This window comes from Gigantopelta aegis, chromosome 4 (genome assembly GCF_016097555.1).
Source record: "Gigantopelta aegis isolate Gae_Host chromosome 4, Gae_host_genome, whole genome shotgun sequence".
Classification (NCBI taxonomy): domain Eukaryota; kingdom Metazoa; phylum Mollusca; class Gastropoda; order Neomphalida; family Peltospiridae; genus Gigantopelta; species Gigantopelta aegis.
In genome coordinates this window covers 88,138,776-88,161,246 of record NC_054702.1, presented here as the reverse complement: position 1 = coordinate 88,161,246, position 22,471 = coordinate 88,138,776, and the positions used below count along the sequence as shown (strand labels likewise).

Sequence of the window (22,471 nt, the reverse complement as noted above, 5' to 3'; positions counted from 1 at the left end):
GTCCTGGACAAAGGAGCTGGCATAAGTCAACACCTGCACCCATGTCAGGTGTGCTTTACAACAGCTTGCTCTGAATGTGCATATTAAGCCCTTTGACCTGACCTGATGACAAGAATGAATGAATGTTTAATGACACCCCAGCATAAAAATACACATCGGCTATTGGGTGTCATGATGACAAGAAAAACAACGGGTATGTACTTTGGAACCCAGGGCCAGTGACCCTAAAGGCAAGACACCTGAAAATAGTGACACTAGTAGTTATAAGCAGAACGAAGCTAGAGATTTTTTTATTGAGCTCGAGGAAACTAGCAGTACCAGCCCTACCCATGTGCTTCCTCTTGAGTGATACTAGTAGTTATAAGCAGAACAAACCTAGACATTTCTTGATTGAGCTCGAGGAAACTAGCCGTACCAGCCCTACCCAAGTGCTTCCTCTTGAGTGACACTAGTAGTTATAAGCAGAACAAACCTAGACATTTCTTGATTGAGCTCGAGGAAACTAGCAGTACCAGCCCTACCCATGTGCTTCCTCTTGAGTGACACTAGTAGTTATAAGCAGAACAAACCTAGACATTTCTTGATTGAGCTCGAGGAAACTAGCGGTACCAGCCCGACCCATGTGTTTCCTCCCGAGTGACACTAGTAGTTATAAGCAGAACAAACCTAGAGATTTCTTGATTGAGCTCGAGGAAACTAGTGGTACCAGCCCGACCCATGTGTTTCCTCTTGAGTGCCTCCATCTCCTGTTCCAGGTCCTGGGCGTACTGTTCCGCTCGCTCTCGCAGTCGTTTCTCTTTGCCAGCCTCGGAACGAACCTCATCATACTGATTCTGAAGCTGTAGAAAACAAAATAACTTTCTTAACAGTGTCAAGACAAAAACGTTATTAAAACTAAATGTAAGAAAGGAAAAATAAAAAAGTTTGTTTTATTTAACAACACCACTAGAGCACATTGATTTTTTATCTTATCATCAGCTATTGGACGTCAAACATATGGTCATTCTGACACTGTTTTTTAGAGGAAACCCACTGTCGGTAAGAAAGGAATGATTAAATTAAAACACTGCAACAGCTGTAATGCATCCTCATAAAAAAAACCCAGATGTATCTCTGATACACATTTAGTTGATCTATATTCCATCCCATCCTCCTACAAAAATGTAAATAATTTCAGTGTGGTTTGACTAAACAGTAAACGTGTTTTGGAAATAACTTTTTTTAAAACTATTTTGGGGTGCAATTTAAAAATCAATCCGCTCAAAAATAAATAACTTGTAGTGAATTCCATAGTATGAAAAAAGGTGTTCTCTGTGGGAAGGACTATAGATTGTTATTGCTAAGAAACTGAATTCATTATAAAACAAATTAATTTTATCCTATTACCAGTGTTACAATAATATAGTGACTTCCTCAACAACAAACAAAATACATTACCTCATTTACGTTTTTCTCAAATTTTCTTTTCTCAATCTTCAAGAGTTCCAGCTTGCTCTTCGAGTCATCCATTTCTTCTTCTCGATTTCTAGCTTCACGAGTTAGTTCCTTGATCTTTGATTGGGCTTTTAACAAGCTGCAATAAAAACAAAACAATTATTTATAAATTTCTAGATGTTAACCTAAGATAAAAGGAAGTGTTGCAAGTAGAGTATAATATACCCATACGTATATACAATGCACAGTGAAAAAATTCCTATTATGTTTTTTTTAAATAAACAAAATTTAATAAAATATAACCGCAAAAGTTTTTTATGATTATATAAAGTTGTGCAATAGATCTTTAGAGAATAACTAACGAGCTACGAGGAATTACGGATTATCTGTCCCGAGTGAATTAATGTTGTACAGCATTAATTCACGAGGGACAGATAATCCGTAATTCCTCGTAGTGAGTTGGTTATTCTCTTTATTACCCATTGTCAATCTTTAACAATTTTAAAAGTATATTTACGTTCTCGCTGCTGTAACAACTAACAAGCTCTACCAGCCATAACAATATATTCATACGTGCCGTTACCGGTGCACACCCAACAGTATCCACCAAAGAATAGTTCCAATAAAAAACCCAGTCAAAATAATAAAATAAAAACATTTTTAAACATTTGTACATATATTTTGATTTTTAATTCCGTAAATGTTTGTATCGTAAAAAAATATTTGAAGTTCGTAGTAATAGTTTGACCGATGAATGGAATCATGAATGAACAAAAAGTAGTCCCGGCAGTATGTAATTGCCAATCAAATCTTGTCTTTTTAAAGCCAGCCAATCAGTGACTGTAGAAGCAATCTGCACACTGTGCAGAGATCGAAAAAATATTACCCCGTATATTTGAGCCCATATGGGTAATAATTTACAAATATATTCCAATGAAATAAGTCCTGGGCCCTATTCCACGAAGTGATCTTAGCACTAAATCCAACTCAAGTGCATAAAGTAGTTATGAGCTAAAGGTGATCTTAGATGAGTACGCTTTGTGGAACAGGGACCTAAACTTAAATATTTCGTCTAATTTAGATTATTCTCATTTAACCACATAACCCACACATTATAAAAACCTGTTAAATTACTGAAACATTACCTTTCATTAGTATTTGCATACTGCTCAATTGCCAACTTTTGTTTGGCAACTGAATCTTTCAACTCTCGTGCCTGGGACTTGTACTTATCTCGCCAGTCATGAAGTTCCTATAATCACAAATAAAAAACATTCAAATTATAGATGTTTTTGGGAGACTGCACTAATGAATGGAAGAACAAAACAAAAAAAACTGACTGACAGGACTCTTGTCAAGACTTCTTTACTATTTAGTGATTTGGTGAGTAAAACTGTAATCCACTGAATCCAATAGGGTGAACATACTACAGTGACTAAAAAACAATTGACAAGCTTAGGATATGCAAATAACCAAAACAAAAATTAGCAAAAATGTATTGTTCAATGCACAAAATCTGACCCCACTGTTTTAGAGGAGCCGTCACTCTTGCTCCCCATTACTCCCCTCAGATTAGTTCAAGTAGAGTAATTTTTAGCTCCCCATAGCAAGAGAATTTAAATGTTATTAATATTGTAAAATCTTAAATGGATCCCATGATCTAATTTAGGGAAGCAAGTAATCAATCAAAGGTCTGAAAAATACAATTTTATTAATTTACAGATATATATATACATAGATAATAACTAGTTAATGACGTAGGATATCGGCTTTATCCTGTGAAGGTAAGAATGTCAGCCTGAACAGGATAAAGTTAATATCCTACATCATTAACTAGTTATTATCTTTATCCTGCAGACCATAAAAATTAAGGGAAAAAGCTATTATTTCATTGTACGATAAAACAGAGGTCAAATGAGCGATTCTGTAATGTAGCTATGCGTGTGACGTCACATGAGTGATGTCAAAAGTCATAATCTGCTAGTATACATTTATCATAATCGGCCGATAGAAACAGTGGTTGCAGGATAAAGATTAATAATATGACTGTTTACCTTTTCAAATGCTGCTTTGTCCTCCTCACCCAGCCTTAATCTTCGTTCCATCTCCAGCCTAGAATCCATCACTTTCTTCAGATCTTGCTCGAGGCCACTAACTTCAGATTGAGACTCTGAAACCAGGAAAGCAGATATTAAGTGGTGAAAAGAAATAAGAGAAAATACTTCACCAATTTCCTTAAAGCTCAGTTATTTTAATGTCATGGGTTATTATGTAGCAATTTTCAGTGGCAAGTTTTATTTTTTATTTTTTAAATAGATGTTAGAAAGAATTTGATCTTTTTGGGGGGGGTAGGGGATGGGTTTTTTTAAAACACTAGAATGAGTATTCTTTTTCACATTTACCATTAAGAACCTGATATTAGATTAACAATAAGTGTCACATTTAGGGTCCAAGTGAATTCGGTAGATTATCAGAGATTAGTGAGGTTTGTTTGAAGCCTAAATATTTAATAATAAATCTGATCTATTATGACATATCCACAAAAAAAAATCAAAAAAAATAAAGAGAATGTTTTAGGGTTACAAACACTTAAATTTAATAACATTTTGCCACACTAGTAAAAATGAAGAATACTACCGAATGGTGAGTGAACTACATATTTTAACAGAAATCCTTCACAAGTACCTGCTACAACTCTGTGCAACACTGCTATTTCCTCTTTTAAGTGTCTGATTTCCAAATCATCACCACCGGAGGCAGCAGCAACACCATTCATATCTTGAGAAGGCAGCTGTTTTATTGTGGAATTCAGTTCTGGTAATGAGATTTAAACGTACATAGTAACTCATACATACATATCATACAAAAAGTATATACACTGCTAAACCCTAAGAACCTACAAAAAGTAGCAATTAAAATTCTTGTCAATATAACTACAAGATCCGATGATGCATGTGTGTGCATATATCACCAGATGAATTATTAGTCAGGATTCAGGCAACTTCATGTCCGATTCAAGCTAAAATGAATACCAATCTCAAACCTAAGACTCAAAGTGTTGTGAGTACTGTCTGAGACTCCAAATGCTGAACTTATTAGGTGCTTAAATAAATGTTAAAATACAAATCAATTTAAAAACCGACTCTCCATCTTTCTCTTTACCTTGTATTCTTTTCATCAGGTCTTTGTTTTCTCTTTCAAGGGTCTTTATTTTCCTTTCTAATGTTTCTGTGGCATGTGCATCTACACTAGTTGCCTCACCCGTATCATCCTGAGATAGAATTCCACAATCGGATATTTTTCTGAAATACAAATTAACGCATTCAAATTAAAACATACGAAGAAAAGCACAGTTTTTAATCCAATGAGATATCATGTGTAACAATATACATAAGAACATGGTTATCACTATTATAATAAAGTTTCTCTCCTGTCCCAACAATTGTCCCATGACTGGTATATCAAAGGTTGTGGTATGTGCTGTCTTGTCAAAATATATAGCCGGTTTCCTATGAAGACTACAAGTCAGAATTACCAAATGCATGACGAGCAACAGCCAATGATGAGTTAATGAATGTGCTCTAGAGGTGTTGTTAAACAAAACAATATTTTAACTTTTAATGTTTGCCACAACACTCTAGAACATATCGTTGAACTACAAACCTCAGAATGGCAAGAAATAATTTTTTGAAAACAAATATTTTTAAATGAAATTACTTTTAAGTTCGACAGAAAATACTGGAGCCTGTGCTATTACCACACATTTTTTATTTGAAACAGAAATGGAAATATACATTAATATAGTAAATTAACTTACAAAAACTAAAAGTAAAATTATATTTGGTTCATTGACAACCATCTAACTTTATACAATATGCAGGTTCTTGTGAATGTACCTAACAGAACAAAATCTTTAAAAAAATTGTTTACTCAATTCACGTTTACATCAATTTTTTCTATGATTAATACTTACAAATGTCTGGAGAATGTGAAGCCAATAAATGGGAGATGATGACCCTTGAAAGCAGTGTGTGAAGATGGTGGAACCATATCCTGAAAAATAAATTAAAATCTTATTAAACCAGGCTTTTAATGTCTTAATAATTCAAACTTTTAATTTTGTTTATATGAAAACACCAGTCTATCACATTGTTAGAAGACGATCATACTCCCAAATTGAACAAGTAAGCTAATATTGTTCAATTTCAATATTGTTCATGTTCACCGCAAGCATAACACCTGGCCAGTATGCTAAAAATTAAATGACTTAGTATCTGTTGTCCAGAATGAACCCCCATTCCTCTGAAAAATAATTCTAAGGTTATTAATAATGGCTGGTACTGTCAAGTAGGTGTTTTCTAAAACAATTCCATAATATTCAATCAGTGGATTTAGCTGGGAAAAGGAGTAAGGTAAAGCTTTGTTGATGCATGAAATCAACTGTAATATGGCTGACTAGAATGAGTACTATTATCTTTAAAAACAAAAACTGGGACCAACTCAGCAAACGACAGGAACAACAGATCATAGAATTTCACCCACGAGCTGTTGACCTGTCAGGTAGCCATAAATGATCATTAAATGTTTCTGGTTGTATGTACTTCCATCCCACACTATACTTTCTTCTTTCTTTCAACTTATGTTCGTGCTTTTATCTAATTAAGGTTCAAGCACGCTGTCCTGGGCACAAACCTCAGCTATCTGGGCTGTCTGTCCAGGACAGTGGGTTAGTGGTTAGTGACAGAGAAGAGGGCGTACTGGTCTTATACCTCCCCATTGAGTCATTAAAACCCGCTCTGAGTGGGAGCTAGTACCAGGCTGCGAACCCTGTACCTACCAGCCTTATATCCAATGGCTTAACCACAACATCACTATACTCCTATTTCTGTCGTAAGTCAATTACACTGTAAATGTGTCATGAATACTTTTTATATGTTTTACTCACAACGATGCATTAATTTTTCTGTACTGTATAATACCCTGCTGTTTTTAGTATGGTTGGGTCCACATTTTTTGCTGTTTGACAAAACCAGAGTGGGCTGTATTATCAACTAAGATGGACTCGGTTAGCTACAGGATTTGTACTTGGTAATGTTTAGTCAACATGTAAAGATGTAGGAAGTGATGCTCTTTGTTAATTATTTTGTTATGAGCTATTTTTATTTTAATCAATAAAAATTGTACCAAGTGTATTTTGTATTATGGCCAGATTTTATTGTTTAGTTTTCAAAAGTTTTTTCTTTGAATACATTTACATGATATATTTTTTGTTACTTCATTTGTTGTTACTTTTTGTTAAGAAGACAAGTAGTAACTTAATCATCCTTTAGTCATATCAGATTGTGACAACTCCATCCATAAAATGTCACAACTCATTTCAAAGCTCCTTTAATTTTTGTCTTTACTATATAAACTGTCTACTTACAGTGTGTCGAAACTCTGTATCCTCAACATCAAAGTTTGATGTGTCTGTATCATCCAACACTTCAGGTTTGTAAGGTGGTTCCACTGAAATAACAATAAAACCGTGAGACTGTATACTATGTGTGTTAAAACTGTGAGACTATGTTTACTACATGTGTTAAAACTGAGACTATGTTTACTACATGTGTTAAAACTGTGAGACTATGTTTACTACATGTGTTAAAACTGTGAGACTATGTTTACTACATGCGTTAAAACTGTGAGACTATGTTTACTGCACGTGTTAAAACTGAGACTATGTTTACTACATGTGTAAAACTGTGAGACTATGTTTACTACATGTGTTAAAACTGAGACTGTTTACTACATGTGTTAAAACCATTATACTGTTTACTACATGTGTTAAAACTGTGAGACTGTTTACTATGTGTTAAAACTGTGAGACTGTTTACTACATGTGTTAAAACTGTGAGACTATGTTTACTACATGCGTTAAAACTGTGAGACTATGTTTACTGCATGTGTTAAAACTGAGACTATGTTTACTACATGTGTAAAACTGTGAGACTATGTTTACTACATGCATTAAAACTGTGAGACTATGTTTACTACATGTGTTAAAACCATTAGACTATGTTTACTACATGTGTTAAAACTGTGAGACTATGTTTACTACATGTGTTAAAACAGACTGTTTACTACATGTGTTAAAACTGTGAGACTATGTTTATGTGTTAAAACTGTGAGACTGTTTACTGCATGTGTTAAAACTGAGACTATGTTTACTACATGTGTAAAACTGTGAGACTATGTTTACTACATGCATTAAAACTGTGAGACTATGTTTACTACATGTGTTAAAACCATTAGACTATGTTTACTACATGTGTTAAAACTGTGAGACTATGTTTACTACATGTGTTAAAACAGACTGTTTACTACATGTGTTGAAACTGTGAGACTATGTTTACTACATGTGTTAAAACAGACTGTTTACTACATGTGTTAAAACTGTGAGACTATGTTTATGTGTTAAAACTGTGAGACTATGTTTACTGCATGTGTTAAAACTGAGACTATGTTTACTACATGTGTAAAACTGTGAGACTATGTTTACTACATGTGTTAAAACAGACTGTTTACTACATGTGTTAAAACTGTGAGACTATGTTTATGTGTTAAAACTGTGAGACTATGTTTACTGCATGTGTTAAAACTGAGACTATGTTTACTACATGTGTAAAACTGTGAGACTATGTTTACTACATGCATTAAAACTGTGAGACTATGTTTACTACACGTGTTAAAACCATTAGACTATGTTTACTACATGTGTTAAAACTGTGAGACTATGTTTACTACATGTGTTAAAACAGACTGTTTACTACATGTGTTGAAACTGTGAGACTATGTTTACTACATGTGTTAAAACTGTGAGACTATGTTTACTACATGTGTTAAAACCATTACATTATGTTTACTACATATGTTAAAACTGTGAGACTATGTTTACTACATGTGTTAAAACTGTGAGACTGTTTACGTGTTAAAACTGTGAGACTATGTTTACTACATGTGTTAAAACCATTAGACTGTTTACTACAAGTGTTAAAACTGTGAGACTATGTTTACTACATGTGTTAAAACTATAAGACTATGTTTACTACATGTGTTAAAACTGTGAGACTATGTTTACTACGTGTTAAAACTGTGAGACAATTTTTACTACATGTGTTAAAACCATTACATTATGTTTACTACATGTGTTAAAACTGTGAGACTATGTTTACTACATGTGTTAAAACTGTGAGATTATGTTTACTACATGTGTTAAAACCATTAGACTATGTTTACTACATGTGTTAAAACCATTACATTATGTTTACTACATGTGTTAAAACTGAGACTGTTTACTACATGTGTTAAAACTGTGAGACTATGTTTACTACATGTGTTAAAACCATTACATTATGTTTACTACACGTGTTAAAACCATGAGACCGTTTACAACATGTGTTAAAACAGTGAGACTATGTTTATTTTATGTGTTAAACAGTACTAAATGAATTACAAATAAATGTATTATCCACAATGACAGATCAAGACGGGAAGTTTGAATCTATATCATTAAAAAGGCAAGTCATTTTACATAGATGCTATTATTATTCAAAGTGTTTACCATCAGTAATAATAATCAAGCTACACACTTATTGGTATTTTCTGCCATCACTATTGCAAAGTAAAATTTCGTTATTTTCAGCCTGAATCTATTTAAATGTTCTATTTTCCATTCAGCACAGAAATAAACTCCGAGGTCATTTTTAAAGAAAAAACACTGACATGAACTTCTCACTAGCTGGCATACATAAACACATCAAAATGTAGTACCACTGATGTTGAAAACAATACATACTATCCCTGATGTTGTTCCAGTCAATGCCTGAAAACCATGGATGGTTTTTGAAGTCATCCAGACCATTCTTGCCAAATCTGGTGTCAGCACTACAGATAAGCCTTCGTATCAAATCTTTAGCCTCACTGGAAACATCATCAACATCATTGGGAAACTCAAATCGGGTCTGAATAAAAGTAAAAAGAGATTCATTAAATACATTTAGTGTTAACAGTTAAACATACTGTCAATCACAAAATAAATGCAAAAAAAAAAAATGTATCTTATGTATCAGTGCATTAATTACTTGATATTATATTTTTTTTTACTGAAACTACTTGTTTTTTTGTCAATACAAAGAAGAAAAAACAAAAATCATAAAAGAAAAACATTCCAGAAATAAGTGAAATAAAGTTCCATTAATTGCATTTAATTTAGACACACCGGCCTCGGTGGCGTCATGGTTAGGCCATCGGTCTACAAGCTGGTAGGTACTGGGTTTGGATCCCAATCGAGGCATGGGATTTTGAATCCAGATACCGACTCCAAACCCTGAGTGAGTGCTCCGCTAGGCTCAATGGGTAGGTGTAAACCACTTGCACCAACCAGTGATCCATAACTGGTTCAACAAAGGCCATGGTTTGTGCTATCCTGCCTGTGGGAAGTGCAAATAAAAGATCCCTTGCTGCTAATCAGAAAGAGTAGCCCATGTAGTGGCGACAGCTGGTTTCCTCTCAAAATCTGTGTGGTCCATAACCATATGTCTGATGCCATATAACCGTAAATAAAATGTGTTGAGTGTGTCGTTAAATAAAACTTTTTTTTTCTTTCTTTAATTTAGACAGAACAAACCTGATGATTCATAATTTTCCCATAGGTTTCCACCAGTGATTCTGCGTAGAATGGCGTTCCCCATAAAGCATTTCGTACATACAAACACCAAGTGACCACCAATCACACTCTGGTCCATAGCGTCCATGGCCATCTTCCATAGCCTGTTGTCAAAAAAAATTTTTTTTTATTGTTAACAAAAAGTTCTGTTCTGAAGTAATTTTTTTATTACAAATACAACATTAGAGCCAAAGCATGTCTGACACAATGATCACCTCAATCAATGTTCTTCAAATTAAAAAAAAAGTTTTAATTGAAATTTATGTACTGACGATACTGATGCACCATGCATTAACACAATTTATTACACCAGCAGTCACTCACAGCTGTTATTTAATTATTGAAGTAAATCAAATGTAATAAACGTACCCGGAGGATTTCTGGAGATATGTAATCTGGAGTACCTACAGCTACTGAAGATTGTACCTGAGGAAAAATAAGATGTAAAACATTTACATAGACTTCAAAGAATGAAATAACACCAACAGACATGAACTGTAATATAGTAAGCAGTTTCATTTTAAGTAGCTTCAAAATTGAAATTAATTCTAAAATCATTGTTCATGTTTTTAATTATAAACCTTTTTAAAAACAACAAACATAACATCCGCCAAGCAGCAGCCCTCGAAATTCAGATTATCTTTCGACAGTTTTTCACAGCAGCACTGCTGATTGTCCTTGTGAATTTGGAAGATGTAGAAATATGCTCCAGTGGGATTAACTTCAAGCTGGGTTAAATACATCGTTTTAAAATATTTCTGTCAAAAATCAACAAAGAATAAAGTTTGTTTGTTTAACGACACCACTGGAGCACGTTGATTAATTAATCATCAGCTATTGGATGTCAAACATTTGGTACTTCTGACAGAGTCATCACAGGAAACCTGCTACATTTTTGGTAATGCAGCAAGAGATCTTTTATATGCACTTTCCTACAGACAGGAAAACACATACCACGGTCCTAGACCGACCGTGCATCAAGCAAGTGCTTTACCACTGGGCTACGTCCCGCCCCAAAAGATCCACAAATACTATTACAATAACCGTGTACAAAACTGTTATGCTTTAAAAAAAAAAATCATATTCTTGACTTCCAACTATTTTCCAGAAACACCAATTACGTACGGTTCCATCCTTCAAGAGTTGTAAGCATGATCCAAAGTCTGCTAGCACTATATGTCCACTGCGATCTAGAAGCACATTGTCTGGTTTAATATCTCTATGTACATAGTGTAATTTGTGTATAGAATGTATTGCTAAAACCATCTCTGCTATATAGAATTTGGACATGTCCTCTGGAAGTCGATCCTCAAACTTGCTCAACAACGTCAGGAGATCACCTCCACAGTAGTAATCCATCACAAGATACTGTAAACACAAGAAATATAGATGATTCAGGATAACTGGTCAATTAAAATTATCACAAAGATGACATGTTTTGAAAAAATTGGGAGTTTTTTTAATTACCATTCATTTAGTTGCCTATCAAAATTCTTAAAATATTGTTACTAAATGTAGACGGGTAGCATCAAGTGTTACTTGATTTATTTTTATGCACACCAAACTGGCACAGGAAAAAGTTAAGTTTCTTTTGTTTAACGACGCCACTAGAGCACATTGATTTATTAATCATCTGCTATTTGATTTTGACATATAATCTTAAGAGAGAAAACATGCTATATTTTATCATTAGTAGCAAGGGATCTTTTATATGCACCATCCCAGACAGGGTAGCACATATCACAGCCTTTGATATACTAGTCGTGGTGCACTGGCTGTAACAAGATCCATCCTAAACCGACCATGCATCAAGCAAGTGCTTTACCACTGGGCTACGTTCAGCCGCCGGCATACAAAGATTGCTGCCTTGCATAAGTGTTGAAAGAAATAAAACAGAACTTAATATAATGGAACTGTTAAATACAATTTCACTACTTGTTACTAAATATTTTGCCAGTCTGAACAAGAAATATGATGAGGGTAAACATTTCAGTAAGAGGACAAAATTGTTCCATGTGATATTAAAAGTAATAAATGATGCACTTTTTTTTAGTATAATAATAATTTTTGATACAAGAGTAATGCTAATTCTATAATTGTTGACATCTCTGGATAAAACTGAAAAATTATATTTAAATACATTATTGGCAAAATTCAAGGGTAAAATCAATCAATAATGTGTACGCATGCTGCATCATTGAATTAAAAAAGAGAGAGAGAGAGAACAATATTCTGAATTCTATTTACAGATTGTATTTCAAAGCTGTTTGCAAAACACAGTTTTTATGAGTTTGAATGGAACTTTTTATACACTTCAAAATAATCACCAAATAATTTTCATCTTGGTAAGCATAGTGCAGATTTGTAATCCATCTTCTGTCTCCATACACCAAAACATCTCGTTCTTCTTTGAAACAGGCAGTCTAAAAACAACAATGTATGTAACTAAAACATCTATAACATACAATTGTTTGATCTGTGCTTATATGAAACTAAGATTATACAGGAACCTTGTGCTGACACTCACTTTAAAGTTAGAGCCCCTAATGGTAAATGGAAGGAAGAAATGTTTTATTTAACACACTCAACACATTTTCCTTTGTGGTTATAGGTTAAGGACAACAGATAATATGAGAGAAAAACCCTCTGTCGCTACTCTTTTTTTTATTACTAGCAAGGGATCTTTTATATGCACCATAACACACAGACAGGATAGTACATACCACAGCCTGTGTTGAACCAGTTATGGAGCACTGGCTGAAACAAGAAATAGCCCAATGGGTCTCCAACAGGGATTGATCCCACTACTGTATTGGTAGATGAACCTATCAGTCTTACTACATGATTAAACTATAGCACCATCAAGATGGTTAAATATGACCTAATCGAGTCAATGAAATACAACTTCCTCTGGTTGTACACGACACAGTAACCTTGATTAGAGATAACTAGTTTCCTTGTTGATTTCTGGCATATATACATGATAACAGGTCAACTAAAACCTCAGACAGGTATAACCAGTTTTAGCAGAGACCTCACATCTGAAGTTAAATTTCTTTAATGATGAGAACTAACTTGAAGGATCTCAGATTCTCACCTGTTAAGAATTATTAGGCCTAATCAATAATGGCCTTTTTCTTCGGAATAAATAATACCTAAATAAATATAGAAATACTTACTTCTGCTCTCTTTAACATTTCCCATTTGTTTAAAATCTTCATAGCAAAGACATTTTCCGTCGCTTTCTCTTTAACCACAGCCACCTGTACGTTAAAATAAAACAGGTCTGTATTTGTAACATAGTATAAACATTCACAAAGATAAGTTTTTATTCAAATCTAGAATAATTTCCTTTAGATAAATAATCAATGATTAAGCCCCAAATATCAAGCAAAAGAAATATAGGAGGACAAAATGCTATATGCTGAACTTCAAGCAGGGTTTCTAGATTATGGTAGCCCCACTCCCATGGCCAGTGAATTTCAATGTTGGGCTAGTAAATAATTACTATTGCCATGCCTGACGGCTAGTAGAAATAAAGAGGTCAAATGCTACAGTTACGTCCATTTTGTAAATATGAATATCCTATTGCCACCACCACCACCCAATGTTAGTGTTTTCTATTATCTGATTATTACTATTAATTAGTAAAATTGTATTAACTCAAAGTAAAGTAGGGCTAGTGAATTTTTAATCTTGGCTAGTAAATATTTTAAATCCCTGATCCCATGACTAGTGGATTTTATAAAAAAATTCTAGAAGCCCTGCTTCAGGTATCTCTGTTTTGGGAATTATTTGGAAACCTCTACTTGTCTAAATTAAATGGGAGTGCATGGGGAGGTGGGGCAGTCATCCCAATTAGATATTATATTACTGGTAGAAATATTCATACATTAAACCAAATGAAAAGCCTGGCATAAGCTTTATGAATTCTTTGCAATTTTAACTTTTAATAAAAATAAAAATAATCATAAAAATGTGTACAATTAAAATTGATTATAAAAGACTTACCTCCCCAAAGGCCCCACGCCCAATGATCTTAAGAGTTTCAAAATCATCTCGTTGGAGACGATATGCTTTGATCTGGTTGACGACAGGTTTTGCTGAAACAAAAAATAGTAATAAATGTAGATATAATACTGGCAAGTACAAAAATTCAGGAAGCAATACCAAACACTGTATTTTGTGAAGCTTAGATCATAATATCATTTCAAAAGAAAAGGAATGGATACCTGTTTAATGACACCTCAGCACATCATGACAGTGGATTTCATACACCTATGGTGCATCATAAAAACATGAATTCAATTAGGGCAAATGATTCCAAAAGCCAATGTAGTATATAATAATATGCACATTATCACAAAGAAGCTGATATGGCTAAATTTTGATATTGCAAATACAAATTTTAAATAATATAATATCTTCATGTTTTACATAATAAAATCATCAACCAGAGACAAATACAATTTTTTTATCATTTTTCAAAACTTTAAAGACTTTAATTAACATTATTAAATAATTTCAATCAGCCCAAAACTATTCTACATTAAATAAGTGCTCATTATTTTCTTGATTGTTATTTAATTAAAACAAATTTAATTGTTGTTTTGGTGGGTTTTTTAACACTGGGGTTTCGGTGGTGGTGGTGGTGGGGGGGGGGGGGGGGGGGGTGTGTGTGTCAACGGTCATTCCATGGATTGTTTTCAACAGTGCAGTGATATTTTTTAATTATTGAAATAATGGTAACACAATCTACAAAAAAACACACCAATCAAACATTTCTGGAGAATCCTACACCCCCCACTAGAGTTTATGCTCCCAACTACTCCAGATATTGTTCCTACATGCCTGCATTTAAATGCATTGTGAAGTGTACTTCACTTTTAGACCAACATACAATTTCTGCAAACATCAAAAAAAAAAATTACTTCTCAAGTGAAAACTAATTTAAAGTAAATTAGTTTTATGAAACTCTAAACCAACAGGAACCTAATGCTAACTTCTTTCTCTCACAGAACACCAACGTAATCAGTGCTTTCAAAGACCCTACAGTAAGTTTTTTTTATAAACAAAATGCTAAAAGGCTAATAAAACAAACAAAAAACACCCAGAAAAACATTTACATTAATTCAGCAAACGAATCTAGTGATAGCTGTGTCCCACTGAATTTCATTCCTTTTTTTTTTGCTTCTTTGCACAGCTGTTTAAGTTAATATTTTCTACCAAATCTTCACAATGTCTCAAACATCCCACTAGAAATTTGTTTAAAAGAATGATTAGTGTCAGACCAGCTTGAATTAGTCATGGACTAGTTTGACCTGATGGATAGACGTGTATGCTCCTTGGACATGTGTATCCATTTGCTACTCCAAACAAAAATCTCAATGTTAAAGAAGGGGAACAACCAAAAAAAATGTACATCAACTTTAAAATTTAAAACTTTATTAAATGCATATATTATTCTTTTTTCTTTTTTTTGAAAGCCATAACATTCCTTCTGAAAGTAGTATTTAAAGATATCAACTTTAAAAATTAAAACTTTATTATATATATATATATATATATCTATATATATATATTTTAGTTTTTTTTTTTAAAAGCAACAACATTCCTTCTGAAAGTACTATTTAAAGCAGAAGGGTAAACAGGAACATAAAATGTATTTCCAATTGGATTTATGTTTTTCTTTTCTTTTTATGAAAAACAAGGGAGAACAATGCTGTGGTGGGGTTATGTTTTCCATGCAGTGTGTGTACCTGGTCCATGTTTTTAAACTGAATATAAAAGTTATAGCAAAATATGCTAATATATTTTAGTGAAATATTTTAGAGACAAGCAAAAAAGGTTTGGTTTGTTCAAAACAACACTGATTTATTAATCACTGGCTATTGGATGTCTAACATTTGGTAATTTTGGCATATAGTCTTAGAAAAAACCCTCTATATTTTTTCATTACCTGCAAGGGATCTTTTATATGCACTTTCCTACAAGCAGGACAGCTCATATTATAGCCTTTGATACATTGGTTACAGGCAAACTAATAATAAATGAACACTTGTCATTTTTATTTTATTTTGGTAATTTTAAGTTATTTGTTAACATGATCAAATTGTTTTTGTACTTCAAAATATTGTTTTAATTTAGTTTATAATCCCTACGAGTAAAGTTTCATTTAACATTCAGTGCTATTCAATTAAAAGCCATAATTATCAGTGTAAAAATTCATACATTTATGGAACTAAAAATCATTGAACCAATATATTGTATTGATGAAAATAAATCAATGAACCAATATATTGTATTGATGAAAGTAAATCAATGAACCAATATATTGTATTGATGAAAGTAAATCAATGTTGCAGGGCTCGACCTTAGTGGTAGCCCAGGGTGTTTTGGCTACTGATTTCTCACTCGACTACCAGTTGTCTTAACCCTGGTAGTCCAACTGTTTTGACATGTCCAGTCACTCCACAATCAGCAAGACGTTTACGTCATCGGTGTCTGAAATTCAGGGCACAATATTTCACGCAAACCGCCATTTTGTTCGCGTGTCGGTTACGCAAAATTAAATTTACGCGAACTGCAAATTGGTTACGTCATGACCTGTAAACGTTCAGAAATTAAAACTTGCAAACTTCACAATTACAGGACGTTTATTCATCCAGACATACTACTACTAGTACTAATATTCCGACAAATGTTTTAGGCTGAATTTTAGATACTTGATGCGCAGAAAACCAGTAAACAACATTATATTGCAACAGTTGTAACTTGCGACCAGTCTAAACTTTTTAAAGAAATGTGCTCAGACCGCTAGGGACGGCTAAATTATCTACTGCTATTTTATCTCTTAAAAGTATATATGTAAATATAATATTGGATTGGCTATAATTTTGCATATGTTAAAAACAGTTTTAACGTAAACAGGAGTCCAAAAGTGTCATAAAAATTGAAAAATACTAACATCGCATAATGAGCTTTAAAAAAAACAAACATTTGGAACGTCACTGTAGTATAGAAGTACGATCTATAAAGTGAAAGTAGCATAGCCAACGCAAAACGGAATCCCTCCAAATGATTATATATATATTTCAAAGGCGTAGCACCCATTACACATGCTAAATGCAAAAACAAAACCCGGGAATAGGTCGAGGCTGTCTGTAATTGTTCTATAAAATATCCTCTTAAAATTGACTCGAAAAAAGATTACCAAAAGAAAAAAAAGCCTCCGAAAAGGCTCAGATTGCATCTACAGGCATCCTGATTTTCAAAATTTTCACAGGGGGAGGCCCCCCAAATATTCCCGCTCAGGCATGCCTTTGGCGTGCATAATGCTAAGAAAATTTCTGGCTACGCCCCTGTATTTTGTTTCAGTACTGGGGCTGATATTCAGTTCTTTTATAATATTGTTAACTTTAGCAAGCATTAAAGACATTTTTTTTGAAAAATGTTTTATTTTGTATTGTTTTAACTTTATGTTTCAGCTAAAAACTATGTATTTAAAATATAATTTCAACGTAATTTTGAGGTAACCGATCAGGTAACCCACGGGTTATGCAATTATAATTCACGTAACTGAACAATTGGTTACCTAGATAAAAACCACGTGAACCAACTTCCGATTCCCTCAGATTTCGAAATATTGTCCCCTGAAATTCCACCTTTTCCTACTGCCATGAGTTGCTGAAACTGTTAATTGCTCCCCTAGTCTGACCAACAGTTGGCGGTTGTGCAATATGATTCAGTGAAACAAAGGAATATATTTGCCAGTGGTATAAAACATTTTTTAACAGTGGACTAATATAAATAATTTGAAGTTAGTTAGTGTCCAGACATACAGGGTTCGTACAGGTCATAGAATTTCCATTTGGGTCATAGGTTATCTATTCCTAGTCATTTATGACAATCAACAATACGTCAAAACAACGGGCCGTATTGTTGATTGTCGCCTACTTACAACTAATGCCTTGTATTATCAATAAGTCAATTGCTGTTTATTTTCTTCTAGGCTACCTATGCAAATTGTCAGATTATTGTTTACAAAATTAATATCTATTATTATGTTAAAGAAATGTATAAATTGACAGTTTTTCCTTGTTCATGGACATAATTGATTATTCCATTGTCATGTTAACTTTTTATCATTTAATATGTTTATTTAACAATGTATGTATGTTTTAAAGGTTCAGCGACACTTGAAAAATATATACCCAGTACTTGTTTTCAATGTTAAAAATATTAATCTTTCTTACAAATTATTTTTAATTAAATCTCTCTCATTGTTTACTATTGCTTTGTGCGATATCCTTGCTCAAAATGGCATCTGATCGTGTCACGTGATAACACAAACACACATGGCGATCCCCTGTCTGGGATAATTGGCTTACGGCATTTACAAGTTTATTGTCATCAATAAAAACTGCTATTGTTTTAGAATAAAGGCAAGTATTAAAATATGCAATATCGATCTTCAGGGTCGTATGATTAGCAGACAGTTCTACACTAGTGCAGGAGGCACATTAAAATACTTTTCTTAAGAATCACATTTTCTTTCAACGTCCGTTCAGACTAAGTTCTGCACGTGAAACCATATGAAGTGTTTCAATAATATTCTGTAAGCCTTCATTACGAGATTAAGTCTAAAAAAATTAATAATAATTAAAAAAACCCAAATACTATTGTGTTTCTGGAATCGTACCAAACAAGTTACTGTAGGTAGGATAGGTCGAGGTTTTGGTGGTGGTGGTTTCCGATCAGTAGTTTCAAATGTGGGCATGGATTATATATATACTCTTCAAAAGAAGAAACGCAAAACCACATTGTCGTAACATTTGGAGAATTGATTTAATTATTGAATGGTGAGTCCGATAATTACCAAATGTTGCAGGATTGTTCACAATTCACTCTAGTCCATTGTGAGTAAGTGATAGGACACACCACCAAGGTCAAGGTCATCTGGAGTCAATACCGGGTGTGGCCTCCGCGTGTGTTGACAACTGCCTGGCACCGCCTGCCCATTGAAGCAACCAGAGTACGGATGACGTCCCGGGGGATGGTGGCCCACTCGGCCTGCAAGGCTGCTGCCAGCTCGGGCAGAGTCTGGGGCTGTGGTTGTCGCTGTCGGAGGCGTCGGTCCAACTCGTCCCATAGATGCTCAATTGGGTTCAAATCCGGTGATATCGATGGCCAAGGAAGGACATTAATGTTGTTGTTCTGTAGGAAAGCCGTTGTGAGACGTGCTGTGTGAGGCCTGGCGTTGTCATGTTGGAACACTGCGTTGGCGTTGGCCATAACTGGAACGATGTGTGGCCGGAGGATCTGGTCAATGTAGCCCTGTGCATTCAGGTTGCCCTGCACGTGGACCAGGTCAGTTCTGCCAGTGTGTGAGATGGCTGCCCACACCATGACACTACCCCCGCCGAATCTGTCCACTTCCTGCACGCAGTTTGCCGCATAACGTTCACCAGGATGCCTATACACGCGACATCTTCCATCATGACGTCGGAGCAGAAATCGGGACTCGTCACTGAACCACACCTGTCTCCATCGCAGTTGAGGCCACTGTCGATGAATCTGGCACCACTGCAGTCGGAGTCGACGGTGTTGTGGTGTTAAGATGACACCTCGAACTGGACGTCTGGCACGAATTCCTACCTCACGTAGGCGGTTCCGTACGGTCTGGTCGGATATCCTGCGCAAACCTGGTATTGCTGCGGCTGTGGAGGTGGCAGTAGTCAATCGTTCCCGAAGGTGGCGTACCCGGATGTAGCGGTCCTGCCCGGGGGTAGTGACCCGTGGTCGACCGGATCTAGGGAGGTCACGTGTTGATCCATGTTGCTGGTAACGGTCCCACAGTCTGGAGATGGTGCTTGGGGACACACGGAATGCCCTGGCAACGGCCGTTCTGGATTCGCCTGCGTCTAGTCGGCCGATGGCATTGTTTCTCTGCGGTTCACTGAGACGTGGCATGTCCTGGATTGTCAACTGTCGGCCAGATACAGAGGCCAGGCAAGCGAACACCCTGCACTTTTATACTGTCGGTGTTCATGTTGCACGTGCAGACAACGCACGTGCAGTGGTGACATGGTTTGCACGTGGCTGCGTTTTTGCGAATATTCACATTTTGGAACTTTATTGTACAGTAGATGCGTTTTATCGAATGTAACCGTGGGAATGTGTTTGGGACATGCAATGACCTTATATTCACAAAGCATGAACCGGTAGGAAACATAAAATCGGAGTTATAACCCATTTGTACCCTTTTGCGTTTCTTTTTTTGAAGAGTATATATATATATATATTTCACAGTATATTGCTCATAATTTTAAAAACCACCACCCTAAAACATGTTTAAATAAAAAATATATGATTTTTAGTTTTTTCTCTTGTTTTTTCAAGTTATGGGGCTACCAATTTTTACTGAGGGCTACTAGATTTTACAACCTGGCTACCACTGACAAAACTTAAGGTCAAGGCCTGTGTTGACATATGCTGCAAAAAAAATTAATAATAATAATTTTTATTAAAACTAACACTTAACAGCTTAATTAACATTTAATTTTGAAATTTCATTGACTTGCTTATACATTCATCTACAGTTTCCCCCAACACAGAATGGAATGACAATCTACCTTACCCAGTGCCCCAATAATTTGTACAGCTTTCCATAATTAAATGTTACGCATAGCATGACAACAATGACTAGTACCTGATAAAACACATTTTGACATACAAGGGAATACAGTATTTCATCTGAGGTGTCAGTTTTTCCTTGTTCATGGACGTAATTGATTATTCCATTGTCATGTTAACTTTTTATCATTTAATATGTTTATTTAACAATGTATGTATGTTTTAAAGGTTCAGCGACGCTTGAAAAAAATATACCCAGTACTTGTTTCAGTTTCCATTAAAAAGGAGACAACTCAAATGCGTAACTGAATTTGCAATGTATACCAGATTCAAAAGATAAGGTATATTTTCACAACAGAACTTTTCCTCTTGGTTTTTTAGTTAATAGGCAGGGAACAGTTTGTTAATATCATGTTGTGATTCACTACGCAAGTTTCAGAGCCTGCTACACAATTTTAAAACATTAAACAAGAGATAATCAATTTTCAAAGAAAGAAAGAAATGCTTTATTTAACTACACACTCAACACATTTTATTTATGGTTATATGGCGTCAGACATATCGTTAAGGACCACACAAATATTGAGAGAGGAAACCCGCTGTCGCCACTTCATGGCCTACTCTTTTCGATTAGCAGCAAGGGATCTTTTATATGCACCATCCCACAGACAGGGTAGTACATACCACGGCCTTTGATATACCAGTCGTGGTGCACTGGCTGGAACAAGAAATAGCTCAATGGGCCCATCGACGGGGATCGATCACACACTGACCGTGCATCGAGCAAGCGCTGTACCACTGGGCTACATCCCACCCCTCAATTTTCATTTTTCCAGAAATGATGCCATCAAAATTTGTAAAACAAAATGTTCCCTGCTGGGGCAACAATAAAATGTAAGGTTGTTCTGTTTTAAAAAAATTTACATGTGGTTATTACCATTACCATGTAAAAATACTAAAATGTGTATGAGAAAAATGGTCACACCACAAATCCACTCACTTTCACAAAATTAGAAAATTTAAGATCCGGTGTGAGATTTTTTACTGTTCAGAAATGTAACTTTTACTTTAGGCATAATTACACTATAATTAATAGTCATGAATACGTAGTACAGATGGTCAAAGAAAACGGTGGATTCTGGCAGAAATGCCCTGGATTTTATCCAGACTGATGGATAATCAATACCATCAAATTTGCTTCAGACTCCATACCGCAATAATGTTACACAGAGAAAATTAGTCTTAACCACCACTTTATAAATAATTCAACCTGATGAGAAGGAAAAGCAGTTGTGTAACACATGTCCACAATATGCTACATATAAACCTATTTCCTATCAAACACAGGTCAATAATTAAATATTGCAAGCACATGTGTATTCCTTCAAGCAAAACAAAATGTTCCCAGACATGTATGTAGATATGCCCATGATGTTACTTTGCTAACAGCAGCACACTTTCGAGATCATGAATATTGTGCAAATTATCTGCAGCAGGCTTAGCTGTTCACTGAATACATGGTCATGTAAGCAGTACAATACTAATAGTAATAAGAAGACCAAACATGTGAATCTTCTTCAAGGTGAGGACAGAATCTAATTTGGGCATCAAACACCAGTTATCTCATTTCTTGTAAGCAGCGGTACACCTGTCCACAACTATTTCTTGCAACACTTTTTTTTATTTGTAGTCTTG

At 34.8% G+C, this 22,471-nt stretch overlaps 1 protein-coding gene across 1 annotated transcript in view; it reads right to left on the bottom strand.

Annotated features, from left to right (window-relative positions):
- LOC121371338 (serine/threonine-protein kinase MRCK alpha-like) overlaps window positions 1-22,471 on the bottom strand; it is a 68,278-nt gene that overhangs the window by 36,161 nt on the left and 9,646 nt on the right. Inside the window, 16 exon segments of the mRNA XM_041497150.1 lie at window positions 667-839; window positions 1,438-1,573; window positions 2,580-2,686; window positions 3,489-3,604; window positions 4,120-4,248; window positions 4,597-4,736; window positions 5,408-5,487; window positions 6,860-6,942; window positions 9,272-9,437; window positions 10,103-10,161; window positions 10,164-10,245; window positions 10,511-10,567; window positions 11,267-11,509; window positions 12,469-12,564; window positions 13,321-13,404; window positions 14,153-14,244. Coding sequence (XP_041353084.1) covers window positions 667-839; window positions 1,438-1,573; window positions 2,580-2,686; window positions 3,489-3,604; window positions 4,120-4,248; window positions 4,597-4,736; window positions 5,408-5,487; window positions 6,860-6,942; window positions 9,272-9,437; window positions 10,103-10,161; window positions 10,164-10,245; window positions 10,511-10,567; window positions 11,267-11,509; window positions 12,469-12,564; window positions 13,321-13,404; window positions 14,153-14,244 — 1,843 coding nt within the window.